The 20,951-nt window shown below is 43.3% G+C and overlaps 1 protein-coding gene across 1 annotated transcript in view; it reads right to left on the reverse strand.

The window, feature by feature from the left end:
• The window catches only part of ITPR1 (inositol 1,4,5-trisphosphate receptor type 1), a 163,441-nt gene that overhangs the window by 121,443 nt on the left and 21,047 nt on the right, over window positions 1-20,951 (reverse strand). Inside the window, exons 9-17 of the mRNA XM_082266152.1 lie at window positions 15,965-16,119; window positions 12,669-12,768; window positions 10,951-11,111; window positions 10,106-10,247; window positions 9,869-10,027; window positions 3,844-4,016; window positions 1,494-1,613; window positions 1,195-1,389; window positions 862-1,113 (exon numbers count right to left, since the gene is read on the reverse strand). Of these exons, the coding sequence (XP_082122278.1) occupies window positions 862-1,113; window positions 1,195-1,389; window positions 1,494-1,613; window positions 3,844-4,016; window positions 9,869-10,027; window positions 10,106-10,247; window positions 10,951-11,111; window positions 12,669-12,768; window positions 15,965-16,119 (1,457 nt within the window). The remainder of the gene's footprint in view (window positions 1-861; window positions 1,114-1,194; window positions 1,390-1,493; window positions 1,614-3,843; window positions 4,017-9,868; window positions 10,028-10,105; window positions 10,248-10,950; window positions 11,112-12,668; window positions 12,769-15,964; window positions 16,120-20,951) is intronic.

Below are 20,951 nucleotides of genomic sequence, written 5' to 3' on the forward strand. Positions count from 1 at the left end.
TCGCGCGCCTGCCGTGCTTGAATGGGCGGACGTCATATGACGTCCGCCCAGGATAATAGCCGCACCGTCCCGCCGTCATATGACGGCGGGCGGGCGGTAAGTGGTTAAGCTGCTCGAGGAGCTAATCTTCAGCGGCAGTATGGTCAGGATCGGTCGTGTGCGACAGGCTCACCAGGATTTTCACTTTCAGCAACTTAGCAGGCCTCATGATTGACAATGGATTTACAAGGGACTTTTTTGTAATTTTTTTTTTTTTTTTTACAAAGGATTTCTCAAAAGTTTAATTACTTCTAGGTGATTTTATTTTGTGAATGAGTAGGGATACTATGTACTCCTGCCTCATTCACATAAGGAAGGGGGGGGGGGCAGTATCTGGGCCCCCCTTTTTTTTTTAAAGGGGCTTCCAGAATCTGGTAAGCCCCTGCCCACAGACCCCCACAAACACCAGGCCAAGGTTGTGGGGAAGAGGCCCTTGTTTTCATCAGCATGAGGACAAAGTGCTTCCCATAACTGAATAGATGATCTAGGGTTTACATACACTTTGGCAAAGTACACAGAGGGTTAGAGCAGTATTGTATAGTAAGTAGGAGGAAAGTACTTAGAGGGTTAGTGCATTGGGTGGAATGATCAGAGATAAGAGTGCACACTGGGGTTGCATGCGGTAACAAAAGCTAATAAATTGGCTTCCTTGGAAAGATCCCTTTAGTGAGAACATTTACTATTCCCGGGCAGTTGAAAGATTAATAGAATACACAAAAACACATTCTAGTGTAAAAGTTTAGCAATGAAGAACTTCTGAATGTGAGCGTAATCAGTGGTAATAAAGGGAGGATGAAGGGACATCTCCGACCATTGACTTACTCATCTATAGCGATTTCTGAAGGTATCTCTGACCAGAGACGGGCGTATTTCACAGGGGTCACCTGTTCTTGGGGGTCTCGGTCCACGTGCATATGTAGCATCAATCGGCAGAATGAGGCTCGCAGGTCGAACGGCAGATTCTCGTCAGACATACAGCGCAGAATAAGATCCACATCTAGCTGTCCGGAAATCTCATTAATGGCCAAGTACTGCCGGTCCAGGCACATGCGGGCAAAGAGGTTTAGTTGGTACCTGAACAAGAGAGGACAAGTGGAAATATTTGACGCATCACTCTGGAGCGAAAGTCACGAATCCGCCAGTCCACCCAAATACCTGTAATAGCTTAAGACATCCTGGTCCTCCTTCTGTCCTTCCTTGGCATCCTGAGCCAACTCTCGAATACTTTTACTTCGCGTTTCCTTATTGGCATCTCTCCAAAAAAGCCAAACTTCCTCCTCATCCTCTCCGTTTTCCAGCGGGCTCTCACTACTGTTCACACCCTCAAATTCAAAACGTGACAGGACCAGCCTGGAGAAAAGGAAAAAAAATGATAAAAATTGACCCAAAACTATTAGAACTTACCATCTACATTGGGAGAACCCTTTAGAAGTTAGTTGAAGGTCTTTCCTTACTTTGTCTCGATGAGGATATCGGCATTGGCAGCATTCAGAACGGCTTTGCATATCAACTCCTGTGTGACGGGGATGGATTTATTCATTGACACGCAGAGATCAGAGAGGTAATCCAGAAACCTTTCAGAACAGAAAAAGGACAGATCAGCCAATCTCAAACACAGAGGTCTTCTCCAAAACCAATCCCATCAACCACAGAGGTCTTCTCCAAAACCATACAGATGGCCAAATTATTTTCTGAAGGCATCTAAACAGCTTGTGGAGGACATAGCTGTACATTCACACTCAGGTCAACTGTACCCAAGGTCCCCATATAGACCGTCAACTGTACCCAAGGTCCCCCATATAGACAGTCAATTCTTATCTTGTACATCCAACAAAGCTAATAAATCAAATGACAGGTAGAAATTGGGGAGGGGCCCACCCTCATCCTCATGTTTAGCTGTCATTCAGCAAGTGTCTCCCGACCGGACTGGTTGTGTTCAGTAGAGGAAATCTTTTTTTTGTGCAGATTGGAATTTATTGCGATTGAAACTGGGTTTATATTGGGCAACGTTTATGTATTTTTTCTTTTTTAATAAAGTACTTGTCAAAAATGGTCTGTCTTTACTTTTGAAATTTTTTGGGTGAATGAGTAGGGGTATTATGTACCCCATACTCATTTACATGGGGGTGGGATCTGGGGGCCCCTTGATAAATTTGGCTTCCAGATCCTGAGTCACACCCTACCCCAAAGACTGAGCCAGGGTTTTAGGGAAGAGGCCCTTGTCCTCGTTACCATGGGAGACAAGGTGCTTTGCAAAGCACGACCCCCCCCCCATGTTGAGAGCATGTGGCCTGGTATGGTTTGGAGGGGAAGTGGGTGGACACTTCCCTGACATTACCCCCCTCCCCCCTTCCTGGCCTGCATGATCAAATAATTGGCTGGTTTGGTATGGATTTTGGGGGGAACCACCACACTTATTTTTTTGGCATGGGCTTCCCCTCAAAATCCATACCAATCCCGTCCCCTGTCATAATTTATGGGTTGTATTGAACTGCTTTAGGTTTTTACTGTTCAGTAGTATGCCAACATCTAGACCATGGTTTCTCAACCAGGGTTCCTCCTGACGTTGCTAGGGGTTCCTTGAGCAATGGGCAATTTCTGCCTCTCAGATAAGTTCCCAATGACACCATTGTTCCTTTTAGCTATCTGTAAGGGGGGTAATTCTTCCCAATGATGAGAAGAGTAAGGAGCATTCTTCCCACTGACTGTCACACTAATGTGTCATGAGTTGTAGATTTTTATTTTTTAGCAGGGGTTCCCCGATACCAGAAATTTATTTCAAGGGTTCCTCTGTATTGAAAAGGTTGAGAAAGGCTGATCTAGATGCGGTATAGTTCAGTCCTAGCTAGACCCTCACAACTTCTACCACGTTCCCTCAGTCTTAGTTATTTGCAGAGACCGGGTTTAGGGAAGCCATTGTCCTCTTACACTTCAAAAGACTGGAAAGCACATCCTCTGTACTAGAATTAGCTGATGTAAACCTGTTTTATTCAACCTCTGTCTTATTGAAGAGTGAAGCTGCCTGTGGATGGTGCCAAGTCAGCAGGTGACTGTACTATCCAGGCAGACTGGGTTTATGGAGTTATGTCAATGCATAAAGTGGCATTTGAAACAGAATCTCCTCTTATTTATCCGATGAAACTTTGGATTATTTGTATATGCCTCCGATAGGTAAATATATAGCTCACAGGTATCATTGATGTCCACATTTATGGGTCAACTCGAGGCAGTTGTCCTTCTCAGTCTCATATTGAAGCTTTCTATATGAACAATATAGGTAGGTTTGGGGGGGGGGGGGGGTGGATTACAAACTATCTTCAGGCTAATTAGATAAGACCTGAAGGACCTATGAGGCATGATTTGGGTTTATTTGTAGGCTTTTTTTGGAACACTGAAATACTAATAGGAATTATAAGAAGTTCTTGTCTTCTATCTTTTTTTGGATTGGTCAAGAAGTGATAAAAGCCTTTCCAAGAAAAAAAACCTGCCCCAATGCCCCTTCCAGTATCCAGCCAGGAACATGGACGTCTTCATGAGCTCCATGATGAAGGAAGAGTTCTACGGCACCAATGTTTGGCTTTAGCAGATATTATGTGACTTAAGACCTGGACCTTTGGGTCACGTGATCAGCAGCCTGGCTTTACATTTCCTCCATGACCGGCCATTATTTTATGGTTCTATTAGACTTTATACATTCCAGGAAAATGGTCTGTGCAGTTTTATGTTACATTGTTGAACATTCTCAGTTAAATTTTCCTTGAAGGAAGCAGCACTGAGCACTTTACATGCCGCCCTCGGTCTCACCTGGGCTCCCGGTTCTTCCTCACCAGGCTGACGAAGGTGTCGATCTCGGCCGCGGTGATGTGCTTCTCCAGCAGCTTGCGGTTATTGTGCAATAGCGCGGTGATTGTGTCTTCCGCCAGGACATCGTACCCAATCTGCTTTTGCATAAAGCCAAATTGCTTGGCAATGTATTCCTGGGCAGACAGAAAGGACGCGTTACACAGAACAGCTCAATGTCTGCAGTAAAAAAATCAAACTAAGAAACAAAATAATCAAAGAAGCGCTTAAATATACAAAACCCAATATGTTTAGTCAGAAAGGACGTCGTCGGAAGGACTCTTTACGATTGCTTAAGAGGTATATTATTTATATGTATTTTGCACATTTTTATCTCGCACTTTATTTGTACAAGTTAAGAAACTGGCCCTTTATGTTTATTCATTTATGAATTGGTTGATCTGTATATTGATTTACGAGTTGGTTGATCTTTATTTGTATTGGGACGGTGCTCACCGTCACTGGAGGTGAAAGACAGATACTTAATGGTTTGGATTGCTTCAAGTGGGACAGTAATATTTGTCAGCAATATCTATCAAGAAATATGAAGATTTAATCCCACTTTACACCGAGACCTATAGCCTGTTGCCATGAAGTCTGACTCCTAAATAATCATAGCAATACGTAGATGTGTATTCCATGTACTTCAATGTAGGAGATGGACAGACTGTCATTGGCAGTCTTGTCCTATTGTCTGTTTTGAGGTGTGATGTGGATTGTCTGTTTTGAGGTGTGATGTGGATTGTGTTAAGTCTGTCTGTCCCATTGTTAAATGTTAATGACCTCACGTTGTTCTGTCCAGATGGCTAGATAATTAGTTCAGGTTAATTCTGTATACAATTTCATCTGCATATAATGTAATCAGGCAACCCCTGACCTGTGTGGTATTTTGATCAGGAGGGGGGGGGGGGGGGGGATGTGCTCATGTGTGTATAAATTGAGTGTGAAACTGTTCAAAAAAGAAGAGGGTTCCAAAACTTGTACAAGCCAAGTTGATGGCTAGCTTTGTATGAGGGCGGCTGGAAAAATCTGGTATTTATGTTCATGACTGCAAGGAAGCCGTATACTGACGGAAGACCACAAAGTACAGCGTGAGTCGGCGGTTCCGTTACATGTTAATTTTAGCGCTGCTTTGATTTTATTCTGGTTTCAATTAGTATCACAATGGTTTAGTAGCGGCTTTACTTATACTGCCATTTCACCTCAGCGCGGAATAATTTAGGTATTTATCCTGCGACTAAGTATTGAATAATAAACAAGTGATTTACCAAAAAAAAAAAAAAAAACCAAAGCATGTTCTCAGTCAATTCACCATCTTATTATTCTGAAATGTAAGTGATTTAAAGTGAAAACTAAGGAAATCCTCCTGCCAGTTTTCCAGCCCGGGAATGTTTACAGGGGAGGGGGCTGGAACGAACCCGTCCTGCCCACCTTAGAATGCCGGCTACCTCCAGAGCCACCAGGACACTTCTGGTGACCCCTTGGTGATAGGCATAAGCCACGGGCGTGTCATTGTCCGATTGAATGCGCACTGGCCATCCCTGAAGACTATCCGTCCAATGGTCCCGGCACAGTCTGATCGCTCGAAGTTCCAAGACATTGATCGGTAGTCTGGACTCTTCCAGTGTCCAGAGCCTCGGAGGAGAATTTTTGCCTAGGACTCCTCCCCAGCTGGACAGGTTGGCATCCATGGTGACCACTGTCCAATACAAGGGGAGGAAGGATTTGCCCAGCCGAAGCACCGGAGAACAGAGCCAAGATATCAGGGACCACGTATGGAACTGTGCAAACAGAACCGCCTCGAAGGTAGACACCCTCAGGCCCAGGACAGCTACTCATCATAAACAGGAAACAGATGGGCACTGCTCCAGACAGAACCCCTCACTATCTAAATGGGGGGCTGTAGGCCAGGAGGAACGCTGCGACTTGGGTGAGACCCGGTCAAATGCGACCTCACGAGGCTTTTAACTCGCAGGCCAGCCCCCGTCCAGTGGGGCTATGTTGCTGCTAACCTAGCACGGAGCTGAGGTCTGTGTGCACTCACTGACGAGACTGGGGGGGGGGGGCCACTGGATCGAGATTATCCAGCCTGTCGCCCAGTCCGGCAGTTGATTGCAGATCTCACAGGAAAAAAAAAAGGAGAAAAATTTCTATCTGAAAAGAAAAAAATGCCAGGACCAGAGATTCCAACAAGGAACAAGATCCTTACTCCTGACTAGGCAGAAATAAAACTGCAGGGAGAGGGAGTATACCCCCTGGGACCGCCAATATGCATAGCCAGACTTACTGCCTAGTGTTCTACTCCTGTTGTGGGCAGTATAACCCAACAGTTATGACGATCAGGTGCCATGTCCCTCAATGCACGAAAGAGAAAAAGGGTTTTTTGGCTTTCAAGTCCGAAATGCTTTGAGGACCATATCAGACAGATTTGAGGACCATATCAGACAGATTTGAAGCCAACTCCATACCAGGGGAAAGGGATTGGCATATTAGCAGAGGGACTGCTTAGAGAAGATTATCTAACAGATAGCCCAAATGTTTATTTAATCTGGTCAAACAAATTGGATGTTTTATGGATTGATTTATATTCCCTTTCTTTGGCTGAACTAGATGATTTTTTTTCTTTTTTTTCAAACTATGCAACGTGTTGTCTTCTAATTCAGAGGTGGTATAATATAAAGGCTGGAAGGGGGCACTGATGCCACATCACCCATATGCCAGTAGACCGCTCCTGCATGTGTGCATTGCCCTGCATCATTTGGAGGGGGGGGGGGGAGCAAAAACCCAGTACTGGGACAGGTTTGTCCCCTGCCCGGGGCAAGGATGCAGAACTATGCCCACCACCTGTTGCTAAAGAGTGCACCGCCCTGTGCCCGTTTGCTGCCCCCTGCTTGGTATGGAGTGTTCACTGCACATTCATGTCCAATTGCCTGCCAATGATCTGGTGCGTGGGGTGTCCCCCCTCTTGCTGCACCTGAGGAAGCTCCTCCTCCTGCCCACCCCTTGCCCCTGCTCTGCCAAAACCCTGCCCCTCCTGCCCACCCCTTGCCCCTGCTCTGCCAAAACCTTGCCCCTCCTGCCCACCCCTTGCCCCTCCTGCCCACCCCTTGCCCCTGCTCTGCCAAAACCCTCATAAACAAAGGACTAGGTTTTAAAGGGAGAACAAAGAATTTTGTGGAACACAGTCAACCTTTAGAAGAAAGGAGAGGAATGGAAACACACGACAAAGAAAGTAGGAGTATGGGCAGCATGTGTGCCGTTAATTTGTGAGCAATATCTTATCTACTGAACCCATGTTTTTTTTTTCCATAAAAGGGTCTCTATATAAATGAATATTCAAAAGTTGTACTTTGGACCCACTGAAGTCTTAACATTAGCAAAGCTGACAATGCACTGAGACGGCACTGCAATAACAGCGTGTCATGGACAATTTGGATTTGAATAGTACTCAGCAGAGCTCTCAGGTGCACCTTCTAGCACGGATGAAGGAGATGAGACGCGGCTCACTAACCAGGTGCTATGATAATGTGCGGCCTCAGCCAGCTGCTGGGACAAAACGGGTCAAAGGAGCAGCGCCGGCTGAAGCCACTGAGTCAGTGAGCGGCATCCTTCATCCCTGTTGGATCTACATGTCGGAATAGTTCACAGATGCCGCTCCCATTTTCTGAATCACTGGTGGGGAGATCTTTCATTCACCAGCTTCAAGCGGTGCTACAAAGCGATACGGATCAGAGGTCCACTTTTCTGTCATCGTTAAAAATATCTGTAGTAACTTTAGGAAAAGGCACAATTACAAACCGCTTTCACATTTCTCAGACTGACACCATTAACAAGCTATAGATAAATCCCCCCCCCCCCCATTCTACCCCCTCCCCTTTTCTTTTTTTTGGCTCCTCCATGTCCCTAGAAAAATTCCTCTCTCTTTTTCCAAGTTCATATTAGGGATGTCGGCAATTGCCCATCTAGACACCATTGCCTGAGCAATATTTAAATCTTGGGATGAATGGATAAAAATCAGGTGCGCTAACCAAATATACATCCAATCATATGCATCTAAACATGAATGGGTGCTGTGACAAATATATGGGTGCTGGTGCTGCAGTGTAAAACTGTAAAGGAAGACAGGTGCAAATCAATACAACTGAATCAAAAACACCCTTGTGTGACAAACAAGTGTCCATCCAAATAAATGTCCAAAAACAATCCAGATGTGATGTGAACAGGTGAATACAGGTCACTATCCAAAATTTTCCAGTGAAGAAACAATGAAACTGAAGAGTGTAGACCACGTGAAGGAGAATTCAGCGTCCCACCACCAGCTATACTGCTTACCAGAAGATGGAATTAATAAGGGCATATAAAGATAGCTCTGCTCCGAAAACCGTGCAGCGGAGAGAAGAGTTCCAGATAGCTAAGGCCAGCACCAATCCCCAAGGAAGAGAGTGGACTCTTACCAGAAGAGATGTTAAATCAAGCCTGGAACAACACAGTACTCCTGTCCTGCACGGGAATATGAGGTGGTTCTCTGGTACAATCTCAAATCTTGTCCTCAGTATTGGGGGAACAAAGAAAGAGGGACCGCCATGGTGCATTACCATAAAACCATTTAAGAAGCATAAAAAAAATACAACTTTTTAGAAGGACCAAGCTCAAAAATCCCCTCCAGAGATGGAGCCGGTGACAGCGGTCGCCTGCAGTGCAAACCGTCGTGTCGCTGTGTCTAGTGATGTCGCGGCGCCTCCTCTCTGACGCGCTTCCCCCGATTGGGCATCCACTGAGATCCCCAATCGGGGGAAACGCCGCGACATCACTAGACACAGCGACACGACGGTTTGCACTGCAGGCGACCGCTGTCACCGGCTCCATCTCTGGAGGGGATTTTTGAGCTTGGTCCTTCTAAAAAGTTGTATTTTTTTTATGCTTCTTAAATGGTTTTATGGTAATGCACCATGGCGGTCCCTCTCTTTGTTCCCCCAATACGGAGGACAAGATTTGAGATTGTACCAGAGAACCACCTCATATTCCCGTGCAGGACAGGAGTACTGTGTTGTTCCAGGCTTGATTTAACATCTCTTCTGGTAAGAGTCCACTCTCTTCCTTGGGGATTGGTGCTGGCCTTAGCTATCTGGAACTCTTCTCTCCGCTGCACGGTTTTCGGAGCAGAGCTATCTTTATATGCCCTTATTAATTCCATCTTCTGGTAAGCAGTATAGCTGGTGGTGGGACGCTGAATTCTCCTTCACGTGGTCTACACTCTTCAGTTTCATTGTTTCTTCACTGGAAAATTTTGGATAGTGACCTGTATTCACCTGTTCACATCACATCTGGATTGTTTTTGGACATTTATTTGGATGGACACTTGTTTGTCACACAAGGGTGTTTTTGATTCAGTTGTATTGATTTGCACCTGTCTTCCTTTACAGTTTTACACTGCAGCACCAGCACCCATATATTTGTCACAGCACCCATTCATGTTTAGATGCATATGATTGGATGTATATTTGTTTAGCGCACCTGATTTTTATCCATTCATCCCATATTTATCACTCTAAGGTAGCAGCTTATCCACTTAAAATCAGCGCACTTTTACTTTACCTAATATTTAAATCTTCCATGTCCAACATTCTAATTTACTCTGATGTTTTGCTTCCGTCTCATAACAGTTACATGGACTACTAACTCCACAGAGGTGGCTTCCATCCTCTGGCGCAATATGTTCCCATTCGGGGGGGGGGGGGTGCCCGAATGGATCCCCCAACCGGTTACACCGACATTTCGCGTGATATCCATGTAAAGCAGGTTTTGTAACAGTACACCGCTAAGCAGATTCATGTTGCATAACCTACTGATTATCTGGTTGTTTTCGTGCTTTCCTATATTGTTACTTCTGTACTTGTTAAATTGTTGCACTTCTTAAAAGACTAATTAAAAAAAATAAATACATTTTTTGGGAAAAAAAAAAAATACCCGATTCTTGCGGTAGTCTTACCTGATTCTTGCGGTAGTCTTGCTGGGAGTGCCGCAGGACGCGGTAGCACAACCGGCAGATGTGCCTGAAGGGCGCGTGTCTTTGATCCCCCAGTTCCTCCAGCCTCAGCATTGGACCATCACCACAATCTGTAAACGGTGCCTGCAACAGCTTGAAGATCTGCGGGGGAGGAGACAACTACACTCAGCATGTCAACGCTTCCAAGATAGATCCACCCCCACAGAACACAACCCACACCTGTTTCAGGATATTCTGCTCCCGCATCAGTTTCTGGCGTTCGCGGTTGGGTTTGTTCACCAGGACCTCCAGAACATCCTGCCCAGAATTCACCCCGGCTGTCACAAAATAAACCAACTCCTCCAAGAGTTTGGTCACCGCCCTAAATCATAAAACGAAGAGCAAAAGTCACATCAGAATAACTGGAGACGGAGGGGGGTCCATATACAAACTGACTAAGGTAGAAAGCAGACATGTCTGGACAGTGGTCTGTGGCAGGGAACACATGTTTCCAAGTGCTTTGGATCCAGCCATAGACTGTTCGAATCTTGGCCGGTTCAGCAGGGACTGGCTGAGATTCAAACAATGTAAGGGCAGGCTGAATGTACCCAAGTTGATTGATCAACTTGGGTACAACCAATCTGCTGGATTTTACATGCGATTTTTGCTAGTGGTTGGTAAAGCCTCTAGCAAGAGTCACAGTCTTCTCCCAGTGCCGCCCATTTCCCCTAGGAGAACACAATGGCTCAGTGGGAAGGAATCCCCTGTCAACACGTCAGTGGTTGCAGGAAAGACATTCTCTCCGTATATGGCCAGGTTTAGTGATGTAGAGCAGTGGTCCTCAACTCCGGTCCTCAGGGCCCACTAACAGGTCAGATTTTAAGTATTACCTTGAGGAGATGCAGACTAGAATACTGCAATCACTGAGCAGCAAATTATATCACCTGGGATGTATTTCAGTTATCTTGCAAATCTGGCCTGTTAGTGGGCCCTGAGGGCCAGGGTTGAGGACCACTGATGTAGAGGTTTCCTCCAAGGTGAGATCTGTCCCACCACAAGTGGTTAATTCATGAATTGCCCCTTACCTCCTCTCATTCTGGGTAATGGTCCCCTTCTCCAACTTTCCAGCAATGGAAGAGAGAACCTTACTGGCATCATTGGCAAAGTCCAGATCTCTAACCTCCGCCGGGGACACGGGAACAATGGCAAACGCTTCCTTGTCTTCCTTCACAGGGGACGTTCCAATCTAAGTGATGCAGGAAGGACACAACGCTCATTACTGAACTCAACCAATCCATACACAGAGCTTTGCCAATATGGTCATTTATCCAAGACATCGTTCTTTGGGTATACTTACTCAATGAAGAGCAATGCTCTGTATGTCAGGAGGCGCTCCCCCCCCCCCCCCGCCCAGATAGGAACATGATGGGAATACAGTTTTGAGGACCTTTAGAATGCAGATTTCATAGAAAACCCAATTAAAGGATCTTTCTATAAAATTCAGCTGAATAAATGACTCCTATAATTGTATAACCACTTGTCGACCGCCAGCAATACATATCCTGCGGCAGGTCGGCTCTGTCCGCCGAAACCACGTAACTGTACGTCACTTTGCAGGACCACGAGTGGAGGCGTGAGCCCATTCCCCACAGGAGGAGCCAATCAGCAGGTCCGGCGGCCGCGACTGCTCCCCGTGGAGACAGAACGGCGGTCAGTAATGAACACAGGGATCCTCCTATTTAGGAGCACAGATCTGTGTTCATGCAGCAAGCCCATCCCCACACAGTTAGAAAGCACCCCCTAGGGACACATTTAACCCTTTGATCGCCCCTGGTGTTAACCCCTTCCCTTCCAGTGTCATTAGTACAGTGACCTTGCATATTTATAGCACTGATTACTGTAGTAATGTCACTGGTCCCCCATAAAAGTGTCAAAAATGTCAGTTAGGGGTCCGATCTGTCCGCCGCAATGTCGCAGTCCCGCAAAAAATCGCAGATCGCTGCCATTACTAGTAACAAAATAACTAAAAATGACAAATCTTTCCCATAGTTTGTAGACGTGATAACTTTTGCACAAACCAATCAAAATACACTTTTTGGGTGTTTTTTTTTTTTTTTACCAAAAATATGTAGCAGAATAGAAATTATGAAAAAAATGTGTTTAAATTATTTTTTATTGGGAATGTTATATAGCAGAATGTAAAAGTTTTGGCTGCAGAGTACCGGGCACTTTCTCTCAATTGTTTATCTGCTGCCACCAGAAGTCTTTGTTTTTGGCTTGTATTGTTTCACGTGCGATTCTGCCTGACCGTTGACTGCTTTTTTTGCACTCTCATGTGGCACTGTTTTCTACATGCGATTGTACTGGTACTTTGTTCTTCAATAAAGAAACTAAAAAAAAAAAAAATATAGCAGAATGTAAAAAATATTGTTTTCTTTCAGAATTGTCACTCTTCAGTTTCTGGCGAAAAAAAAACAAAACAAAACAAAAAAAAAAAAAACGCAGAGGTGATAAAATACCACCAAAAGAAAGCTCTATTTGTGCGAAACAAGGAAATCCATTTTATTTAGGTACAGCATCGCACGACCGTGTTAGAGTAATGCAGTGCCCAATCGCAAAAAATGGCCTGGTCAATTAGAGGGGAAACCTTCTGGTCCAGAAGTGGTTAAACGAGGACAATGCCGTGGTCGAACATAGGAGAACATCTATAGAACGCCACCTTCAGTCATGAAAATGTGATTATTCAACTTCAATGTCGAGGATTTGAGAAGTTAGCAGCAGTAGTGGAAATATCGGACCTTACCCGTAACATGACCGGCTTTTCCTCATCCTTATCAATGGGGCTGTTGGTGCTGTGCACCCACGTGTTGGTACACAAATGGCGCAGTCGTACATAGGAGTTTCTAAAAGAAATTAAAACAAAAGATTGGGATTAGATAAGACATGTGCCTTTTTTTTTTTTTTTTTTTAATTATGAATCAAAATTCGGAAGCACAATCACAATACCCATTTCAACATATCCAAAAAAAATAACAAAACAAATTACAAATCTGAATTTGAAAATTAATTTGACTATAAATTCAATTTCGAATTGGAAACACATTGCAATAAATGCTGATGATTATTCCTACTTAGGCTGTTAAATGGAATACAATAAATCAGAATAAAAAACAAAACCAGAACATAAAAAAGGAACAGAATAGAATAAAACAGAATAGAAAAAAAAGTAAATAAAAATAGAAAATAAAAACTGAAAAGAAGGGTCCTTTCACACGGCCGCTCCGTGTGTCCGCAAATCGTCCTATTTTTTTGCGGATGATTTGCGGACATAATGTAAGTGAATGGCACTGCGGATGTCAGCGCTATGGTTGCGCTATTCTTTTTTAATATACATGTTGCTTGGTCCATAGCTGCACCGGCTTTAGATATACATGTTCAGGGTTTGCCCCCCCAATTTTTTGCTTGTTTATTATGTATTCGGTCTGACCAGACTTATGGGGTTGAGCATCCCATCCCCCACACACACACCTGTACTCTATTGGTGTCCTCTATCAAGTAGATATAGGAGGAGTCCCTTGCAGTGCATTAGCACACCTTCCCAGCAAGGAGCGTTGTCTCCAAGGGTAAGGGAGGCTGGATTCACCCCTTTTTTTATGGATAGTGTAGGACCCACCAATAATGGGGTACTTTGACGCAGTGGTGGGCTTGAGCACAATATGGCCATATGGTGGAACTAAATCCCCATTTTTATTTATGGATTGTCTCCATATTTGATAGTCATTTCTTTTGCATGGTTGCGCTATTCTTTAATATGGATGTTAGCGGAATACCATCCGCTGACATCCGATTTTCCTCCTTTCAGTTCTGTTCCGTTTTTTGGAAGAGAACAGAACCCTATTTTTTCATCCGTGTAAAAAACGGAAAGGAAGGAAAATCGGATGTCAGCGGCGTCATCCACCGACATCCGCAACGCCCATAGAAATGCATTATGTCCGTATATCATCCGCAAGCGGATGGGATGATATGCGGGCACACGGAGCGGATGACACAAATGTCATCCACTCCGTGAAAAAAAAAAAAAGTCCCGCAGCGGACTAAAGCAGCGGAGCGGCCGTGTGAAAGAAGCCTTAAATAGAATAGAAGAAAAACAAAATAGAATAGAAGAAAACACAAGAAAATAAAAGAACTGAAAATAAAATAGAATAGTCAATAGACAAAAAAACACAAGACAATAAGGCTCCGTTCACATGTCGGCGTTTTGGGGCGTTTTTGGGGAGTTTTTCTGCTCTAGGATCAGCTCTCAAAACGCCCAACAAGACAAATCCTATTCATTTCAATGGCCCCTGTTCACATCTGAGCGTTTTGACGCCTGAAGCAAAACGCCCAACGCTCAAAAAAGTACATGAGCTTCTTTTTGGGCAGATTACAGGTGTTTTCCATTGGTATCTATTCAATAAAAAAACGCCTGCACAAAAAACGCCTGTAAATCGCGGTAAAATCACGGTAAAAAACGCGCGAAAACACTACACTCAGGTGTGAATGTAGCCTTAAAGAATGCAAGAAAATAAAAACAAACAAAACAAAAAAAGAAAAGGAAATAAAAGAACAGAATATAATAGAATAAAATAGAAGAAAAAAAAAAAAAACAAGGACATGAAAAGAACAGAATACAATGGAATGGAAATTAAAATGGAAAATAAAGAAGAATAGAAAAATAGTAAACAGAATAAAATTAAATAGGATAAAATAGAATATAAAAGCAGACTAGAATAAAATAAAATTATAGCCATTTTCCCAAATTCAAAAGCAACAAAATAGGTTATAATAATTTGTTTGTGGAATTAGTTTCGTATAACGAAACAAAATTGTGAACTTAACCGGTTGCCGACCGCCGCACGACTATATACTGCGGCGGTCAGCCCCGGCCAGGCAGAGTGACGTATCGGTACGTCACTCGCCTGTCACTGACTTGCGAGCCTATAGCGAGCGGGCGCGCGCCCGCCGAGGCGCGCGCCCGCCGCGGCTCGTTCACAGGCAAGTCAGTGCGTGTGACCGGCGGACTCGATGTCCGCCGGCCACACTACGATCGCTCCTGTGAAGGGAGAAAGACAGAGCAGCTTGTGTAAACAAGCTGCCTGTCAGTTCTCCCTGTGTAAAAGTAAAGATCTGACCGTTCTACTATGTAGAACGGTTGATCTTTGCTTTTACACCAATAGCAATGTCCCTACACAGTAGAAAGCACGCCCCTAGGACACACTTAACCCCTCCCTGTCCAATAAAGTTAACCCCTTCCCTGCCAGTGTCATTTTTGCAGTAACAGTGCATATGTATAGCACTGATTACTGCAGTAATGTCACTGGTAACCCCAAAAGTGTCAAAAATGTCAGTCAAGGGTCCGATCTGTCCGCCGCAATGTCGCAGTACCGAAAAAAAAGTCGCAGATCGCCGCCATTACGCGTTAAAAAAAAAAACACCAAAAATGACAAAAATCTTTCTCTTTGTTAGTAAACGCGATAACTTTTGCGCAAACCAATCAAAATACGCTTTTTGCGATTTTTTTTACCAAACATAGGTAGCATAAAACAAATTGGCCGAAAAATGTTAAAAAATTTTGATTTTTACTTTTTTTTTTGGGGAATTTCATATAAAAAAATGTGAAAAATATTGTTATTTTTGCAAAATTTACGCTCTTTTTTTGTTTATAGCGCGTGATCAAAAAATCGCACAGGTGATCAAATACCACCAAAAGAAAGCTCTGTTTGTGGGAAAAAAAGGACGTCAAATTCGTTTAGGTACAGCGTCGCACGACCGCGCAATTGTCCGTTAAAGTCACGTAGTAAAAAATCGCAAAAAAACCCCTGGTCCTTTAGCAGCCAAATCCTCCGGGGCTTAAGTGGTTAATGAATGAATGCGATATGAAAAATTTTTCCGTCGTGCACTCAAAGCAACCAATCAGCTTCAATCCCATCTTCTACCAGGCAACATAAATCCAGCATCTGGATGAATATTATGGGGTGTACAGATGAATTTCCTGTGGGTGGCGAGAAGCCCGATCCGATGCCCGGGGGGGTTATCGGATCCCACACAATGATCACAAACCTCGGTACCAGGCTGTCACCACCTCTTAGAGTGGTTGGGTCCAACTCAAAGATGGAGGAGATATCGTTTCCTTCGGGGACAGAGACCAAGGTGCACATCATCTTCTCTGGAGCCACTCTCATCCTGGCGCGGGCCGGGTCCTGATCCAAATCCATCTGAAAAGAGGACAAACTTCTGAGAACTTTCACATTTTTCACACATTTGCAGAAGATCCATCCTGTGAGGATTTAAGCTTCATACATTTTTTTTTTTTTTTTTTCTTGACTAAGAAAAAAAAAAAAACAGCATTTGAACTTCTATTTATTCAATTTGTGTATGTCGGTTATTACCCGCCAGGGGGAGGAGTCTGCTTTCAATGGGACCATTTTTTATAAAATGCTTATAAGGTCCATTGTGGACTAAAGGGGAGGGTTGTGGAAATCTCACCAGTCCATTCTTTTTCAACAACCGTCCCATAATAATAGAAGTGCATTTGCTGAATATTTCAGGCATTTTCTGTACCGATAAATTCCACCCTGTGAAGACATCCAAAGCCCTAATACTAGGCTGGGGGCTGCCATCTATCTATGATGTGATGTCAGCAATCCTGGCACACTCAAGTGACATCCTATACTTTACCCCCTGTGCTCCGACAGCACCTCCATGAAAAGACTTATCTAGGGAGGTGAGGGAGGAGCTGGGCCAGCACAGTCAGCACTTAGACAATCCCAGAGGCTACGGCATACAAGGAGGCGGGGGGATGCGGATATGTCGGGAACTGACTCTTCCTGTAATAAGTCTTTTTTTGCGTGTTCAGAGACACACTGCATGTAAAAACAAACGAAAGGGTAAAAAATAAGCATTTAAAATACTAAAGTATTGAACCCGAGGCTTGGAGAGGCCGGGAAACCGAACAGAACTCATCCATTCCAATGTGACCAACTACTACTCCCACTATACCGGGGACAGGAAGGAGAACCTACAGACATTCTTTTTCATGATGGAAAAAAAAGGACTTTTTTGCTTTTTAGTGTAGATGTGAGGTATTTGTGACCCCCCCCCCCCCCCAGATCTCACATTAAAGAGGACCTCTCCTGCTTATTTCTATTACAAGAGATGTTTACATTCCTTCTAAAAGGAATAAAAGTTTTTTTTTAAAAGGGACAGTGTAAAGAGAAAAAGGTAAAATAAATAAGAAAAGTGCCCATCCCTGCAAACTCACGCGCAGAAGTGAACGCATACACAAGTCCGGCCCACATATGTAAACGGCGTTCAAACCACACATGTGAGATATCGCCACGATCGTTAAGAGTGAGAGCAAAAATTCCATCCCCCGACCTCCTCCAACTCTAAACTGGTAACCTGTAGAAAATTTTAAAGCATTGCCTATGGAGAATTACCAATGTGTGCCGCCATTCCGCGAGCATGCGCAATTTTGAAGCGTGACATGTTGGGTATCCATTTACTCGGCGTAACATTATCTTTCACATTATAGAAAAAAATTGGGCTAAATTGTCTGTTTTTTTGTTTAAATGCAGGGAAATATATTTTTCACCAAAAAATTCCATTTGAAAGGCTGCTGCGCAAATACAGTGACAAAAAATATTGCAATGACCACCATTTTATTCTTCAGAGTCTGTGTTTATATATTATATATATATATATATATTAATAATAATATTCTATATAATGTTTGGGGGTTCTAAGTAATTTTCTAGCATAAATACAGATTTTACCTTGTAAACAGCAAATGTCAGAAATAAGCCCACTCCTTAAGAGGTAAAGTAACAAGAAATATTAAAGCTGCGTATAGAAAGTTCATCCCTTTGATCTGCAGAGTATATATAAAAGCCAACAATAGGCTCCTTTCACCCGGGCTTTCCGATCCGATCGTCAGTTTTTCAGGTGGATCGGATGCTCCATGCACTTCTATGGAGCAGCAGATGTCAGCAAAGACATCTCCTCTGACACCCGGAAACCCTATTTTCCATCAGTATGGAGGATCGGATCGGATGAGAACGGACAGGCGGTCCGATCTCCCCGCTCTGTCTCTGCACACAGAGCGGAGATGGAGCTGTCATCAGCCTGCTCAGCGGGGATCGGCAAATCGATCCCCCACTGAGCAGCACGGACTCCGTCGGGCGCACCGCCCGTGGAAAAGGAGCCTTACTTTGTTTATAAAACTTCAGATGTGGAATAGAGATAAACATTGTTTATAAACATTGTTCAGATATGATAACCTTGTATCTCTATTCCATATCTGAGCAATGTTTATAAACAATGTTACTTTGTATCCATCTCCTGCCTGATCAATGTTTATAAACAATGTTACTTTGTATCTCTCCATCTCCTGTCTGATCAATGTTTATAAACAATGTTACTTTGTATCTCTTTCTCCGGTCTGATCAATGTTTATAAACAATGTTACTTTGTATCTCTCTATCTCCTGTCTGATCAATGTTTATAAACAATGTTACTTTGTATCTCTATCTTCCGTCTGATCAATGTTTATAAACAATGTTACTTTGTATCTCTATCTTCCGTCTGATCAATGTTTATAAACAATGTTACTTTGTATCTCTCTATCTCCCGTCTGATCAATGTTTATAAACAATGTTACTTTGTATCTCTCTATCTCCTGTCTGATCAATGTTTATAAACAATGTTACTTTGTATCTCTCTATCTCCTGTCTGATCAATGTTTATAAACAATGTTACTTTGTATCTCTATCTTCCGTCTGATCAATGTTTATAAACAATGTTACTTTGTATCTCTCTATCTCCTGTCTGATCAATGTTTATAAACAATGTTACTTTGTATCTCTATCTTCCGTCTGATCAATGTTTATAAACAATGTTACTTTGTATCTCTATCTTCCGTCTGATCAATGTTTATAAACAATGTTACTTTGTATCTCTCTATCTCCCGTCTGATCAATGTTTATAAACAATGTTACTTTGTATCTCTCTATCTCCTGTCTGATCAATGTTTATAAACAATGTTACTTTGTATCTCTCTATCTCCTGTCTGATCAATGTTTATAAACAATGTTACTTTGTATCTCTATCTTCCGTCTGATCAATGTTTATAAACAATGTTACTTTGTATCTCTCTATCTCCCGTCTGATCAATGTTTATAAACATAGCATTCCGGAAGTAGCCGCCAACGGGGGACTCGTGGCCCCTACTGCTCTGGATGCCTGTTTACCGTTATGTGAGTACTTGACTTCCATTTGCCTAATAAAGTATTTTAAACGGTACATCACTATATTAGCGCTTCTTCCTTGCATATCATCACCGATTGAGGAAAAGGGAGGCCCCACTATCCAGGTGAAAGTGACACCTTCCCCCCAAGAGCCCCCACACATCAAAATTACTGGATAAGAGGAGATTTTACCAAGGCTCATTACCCCTGTAGGGGTATATATCTCTGGTGAGTGCGGGAGAAATTGGAGGGGTGCACCTGTTTTCCTTACCCATCACCCAGCACTTGGACCACCTGGAAGATCACCAATTGATTGAGATATTTTTTCCTTCACTTTATAGCACCTTTAAGACTGTCTGTCACCCTTTGGGGAATATCACACTTTTTTTATTCAGCACTAAATGGACTGTATACTTTATTGGATTACTATATTGTTTTAATTGTGCGATCACTATCATCATCTTAATCTCTTTCATTGGCACACAGTTTTCTTTGGATATTGATTTATCTATTTATTGTATCTATTTTCTAAACACGTCTTTAATCATATTACATTAGATTATAAATTCAAAATTGGGAACACACCACCTATTTTTTCACTGGCATATTAGTATATCAATTTATTTAACTATTTATTGCACACCACACTTTAGGCACTTTTCCACTGCAAGTACCGGCTCTACTCGGCCCTGCTTGGCCCGGTTTGCTTTTCCACTGCGGTACCGCATGGTATAGTGTCGGAACGGTTCGGTACGGTACGGTATAGGTTTGCTTTTCCACTAAAGTAGTACTAAAGTTAAGTGGGTGGGATAACAACGGGGTGGGTGGGATTCTCTGACCAATCAGTGGCTAGTAGTGACTGCATGCAAAGGATTGTGGGATATGGTACCAGTTTGGTACCTGTTGTGGCGCTTTTCCACTGCATGGAACCGTACCGGTTCGGCACGCTTTTGTGCTTTTCCACTGCGGTACCGCATGGTATAGGGTCGGAACGGTACGGTACGGTATAGGTTTGCTTTTCCACTGCATGGAACCGAACGGTACGGTACGGCTCTGAAAAAACAGTACCTACTCGATTGTGGTTCCAACAGGTACCAAACTGGTACCATATCCCACAATCCTTTGCATGCAGTCACTACTAGCCACTGATTGGTCAGAGAATCACACCCACCCCGTTGTTATCCCACCCACTTAACTTTAGTACTACTTTAGTGGAAAAGCAAACCTATACCCGGTTCCATGCAGTGTAAAAGCAAACCTATACCGTACCGTACCAAACCGTTCCGACCCTATACCATGCGGTACCGCAGTGGAAAAGCACAAAAGCGTGCTGAGCCGGTACGGTTCCATGCAGTGGAAAAGCGCCTTTAGAGCACTAAGTTGGGGAGATTGCTCCCTAAACCTGTTTTCCACTTTTCCATACACGTATACTCCACACCCTGGATTGCGTGTTATCATTTAAGCCAGCACATTAGCACTTTATTTAGTGACCATTAGACCAATTTTTACACCACCTGTACATAACTAGGCAGCGCCACCTTACCTCACCTTTTCCCACATACTTTGTATCTCTATTCCATATCTGACCAATGTTTATAAACAATGTTACTTTGTATCTCTATTCCATAGCCGACCAATGTTTATAAACAATGTTACTTTGTATCTATATTCCATATCTGACCAATGTTTATAAACAATGTTACTTTGTAGTATCTAAACAACATTTGAAAGCACTGACTAAGAGCCGGTGTTCCGTGAAAAAACCATACCCGTGAGAAAACCATACCCTCGTCACTTCCGGA

The sequence above is a fragment of the Pelophylax lessonae genome, assembly GCF_965119305.1.
Source record: "Pelophylax lessonae genome assembly, chromosome: 8".
NCBI lineage: Eukaryota > Metazoa > Chordata > Amphibia > Anura > Ranidae > Pelophylax > Pelophylax lessonae.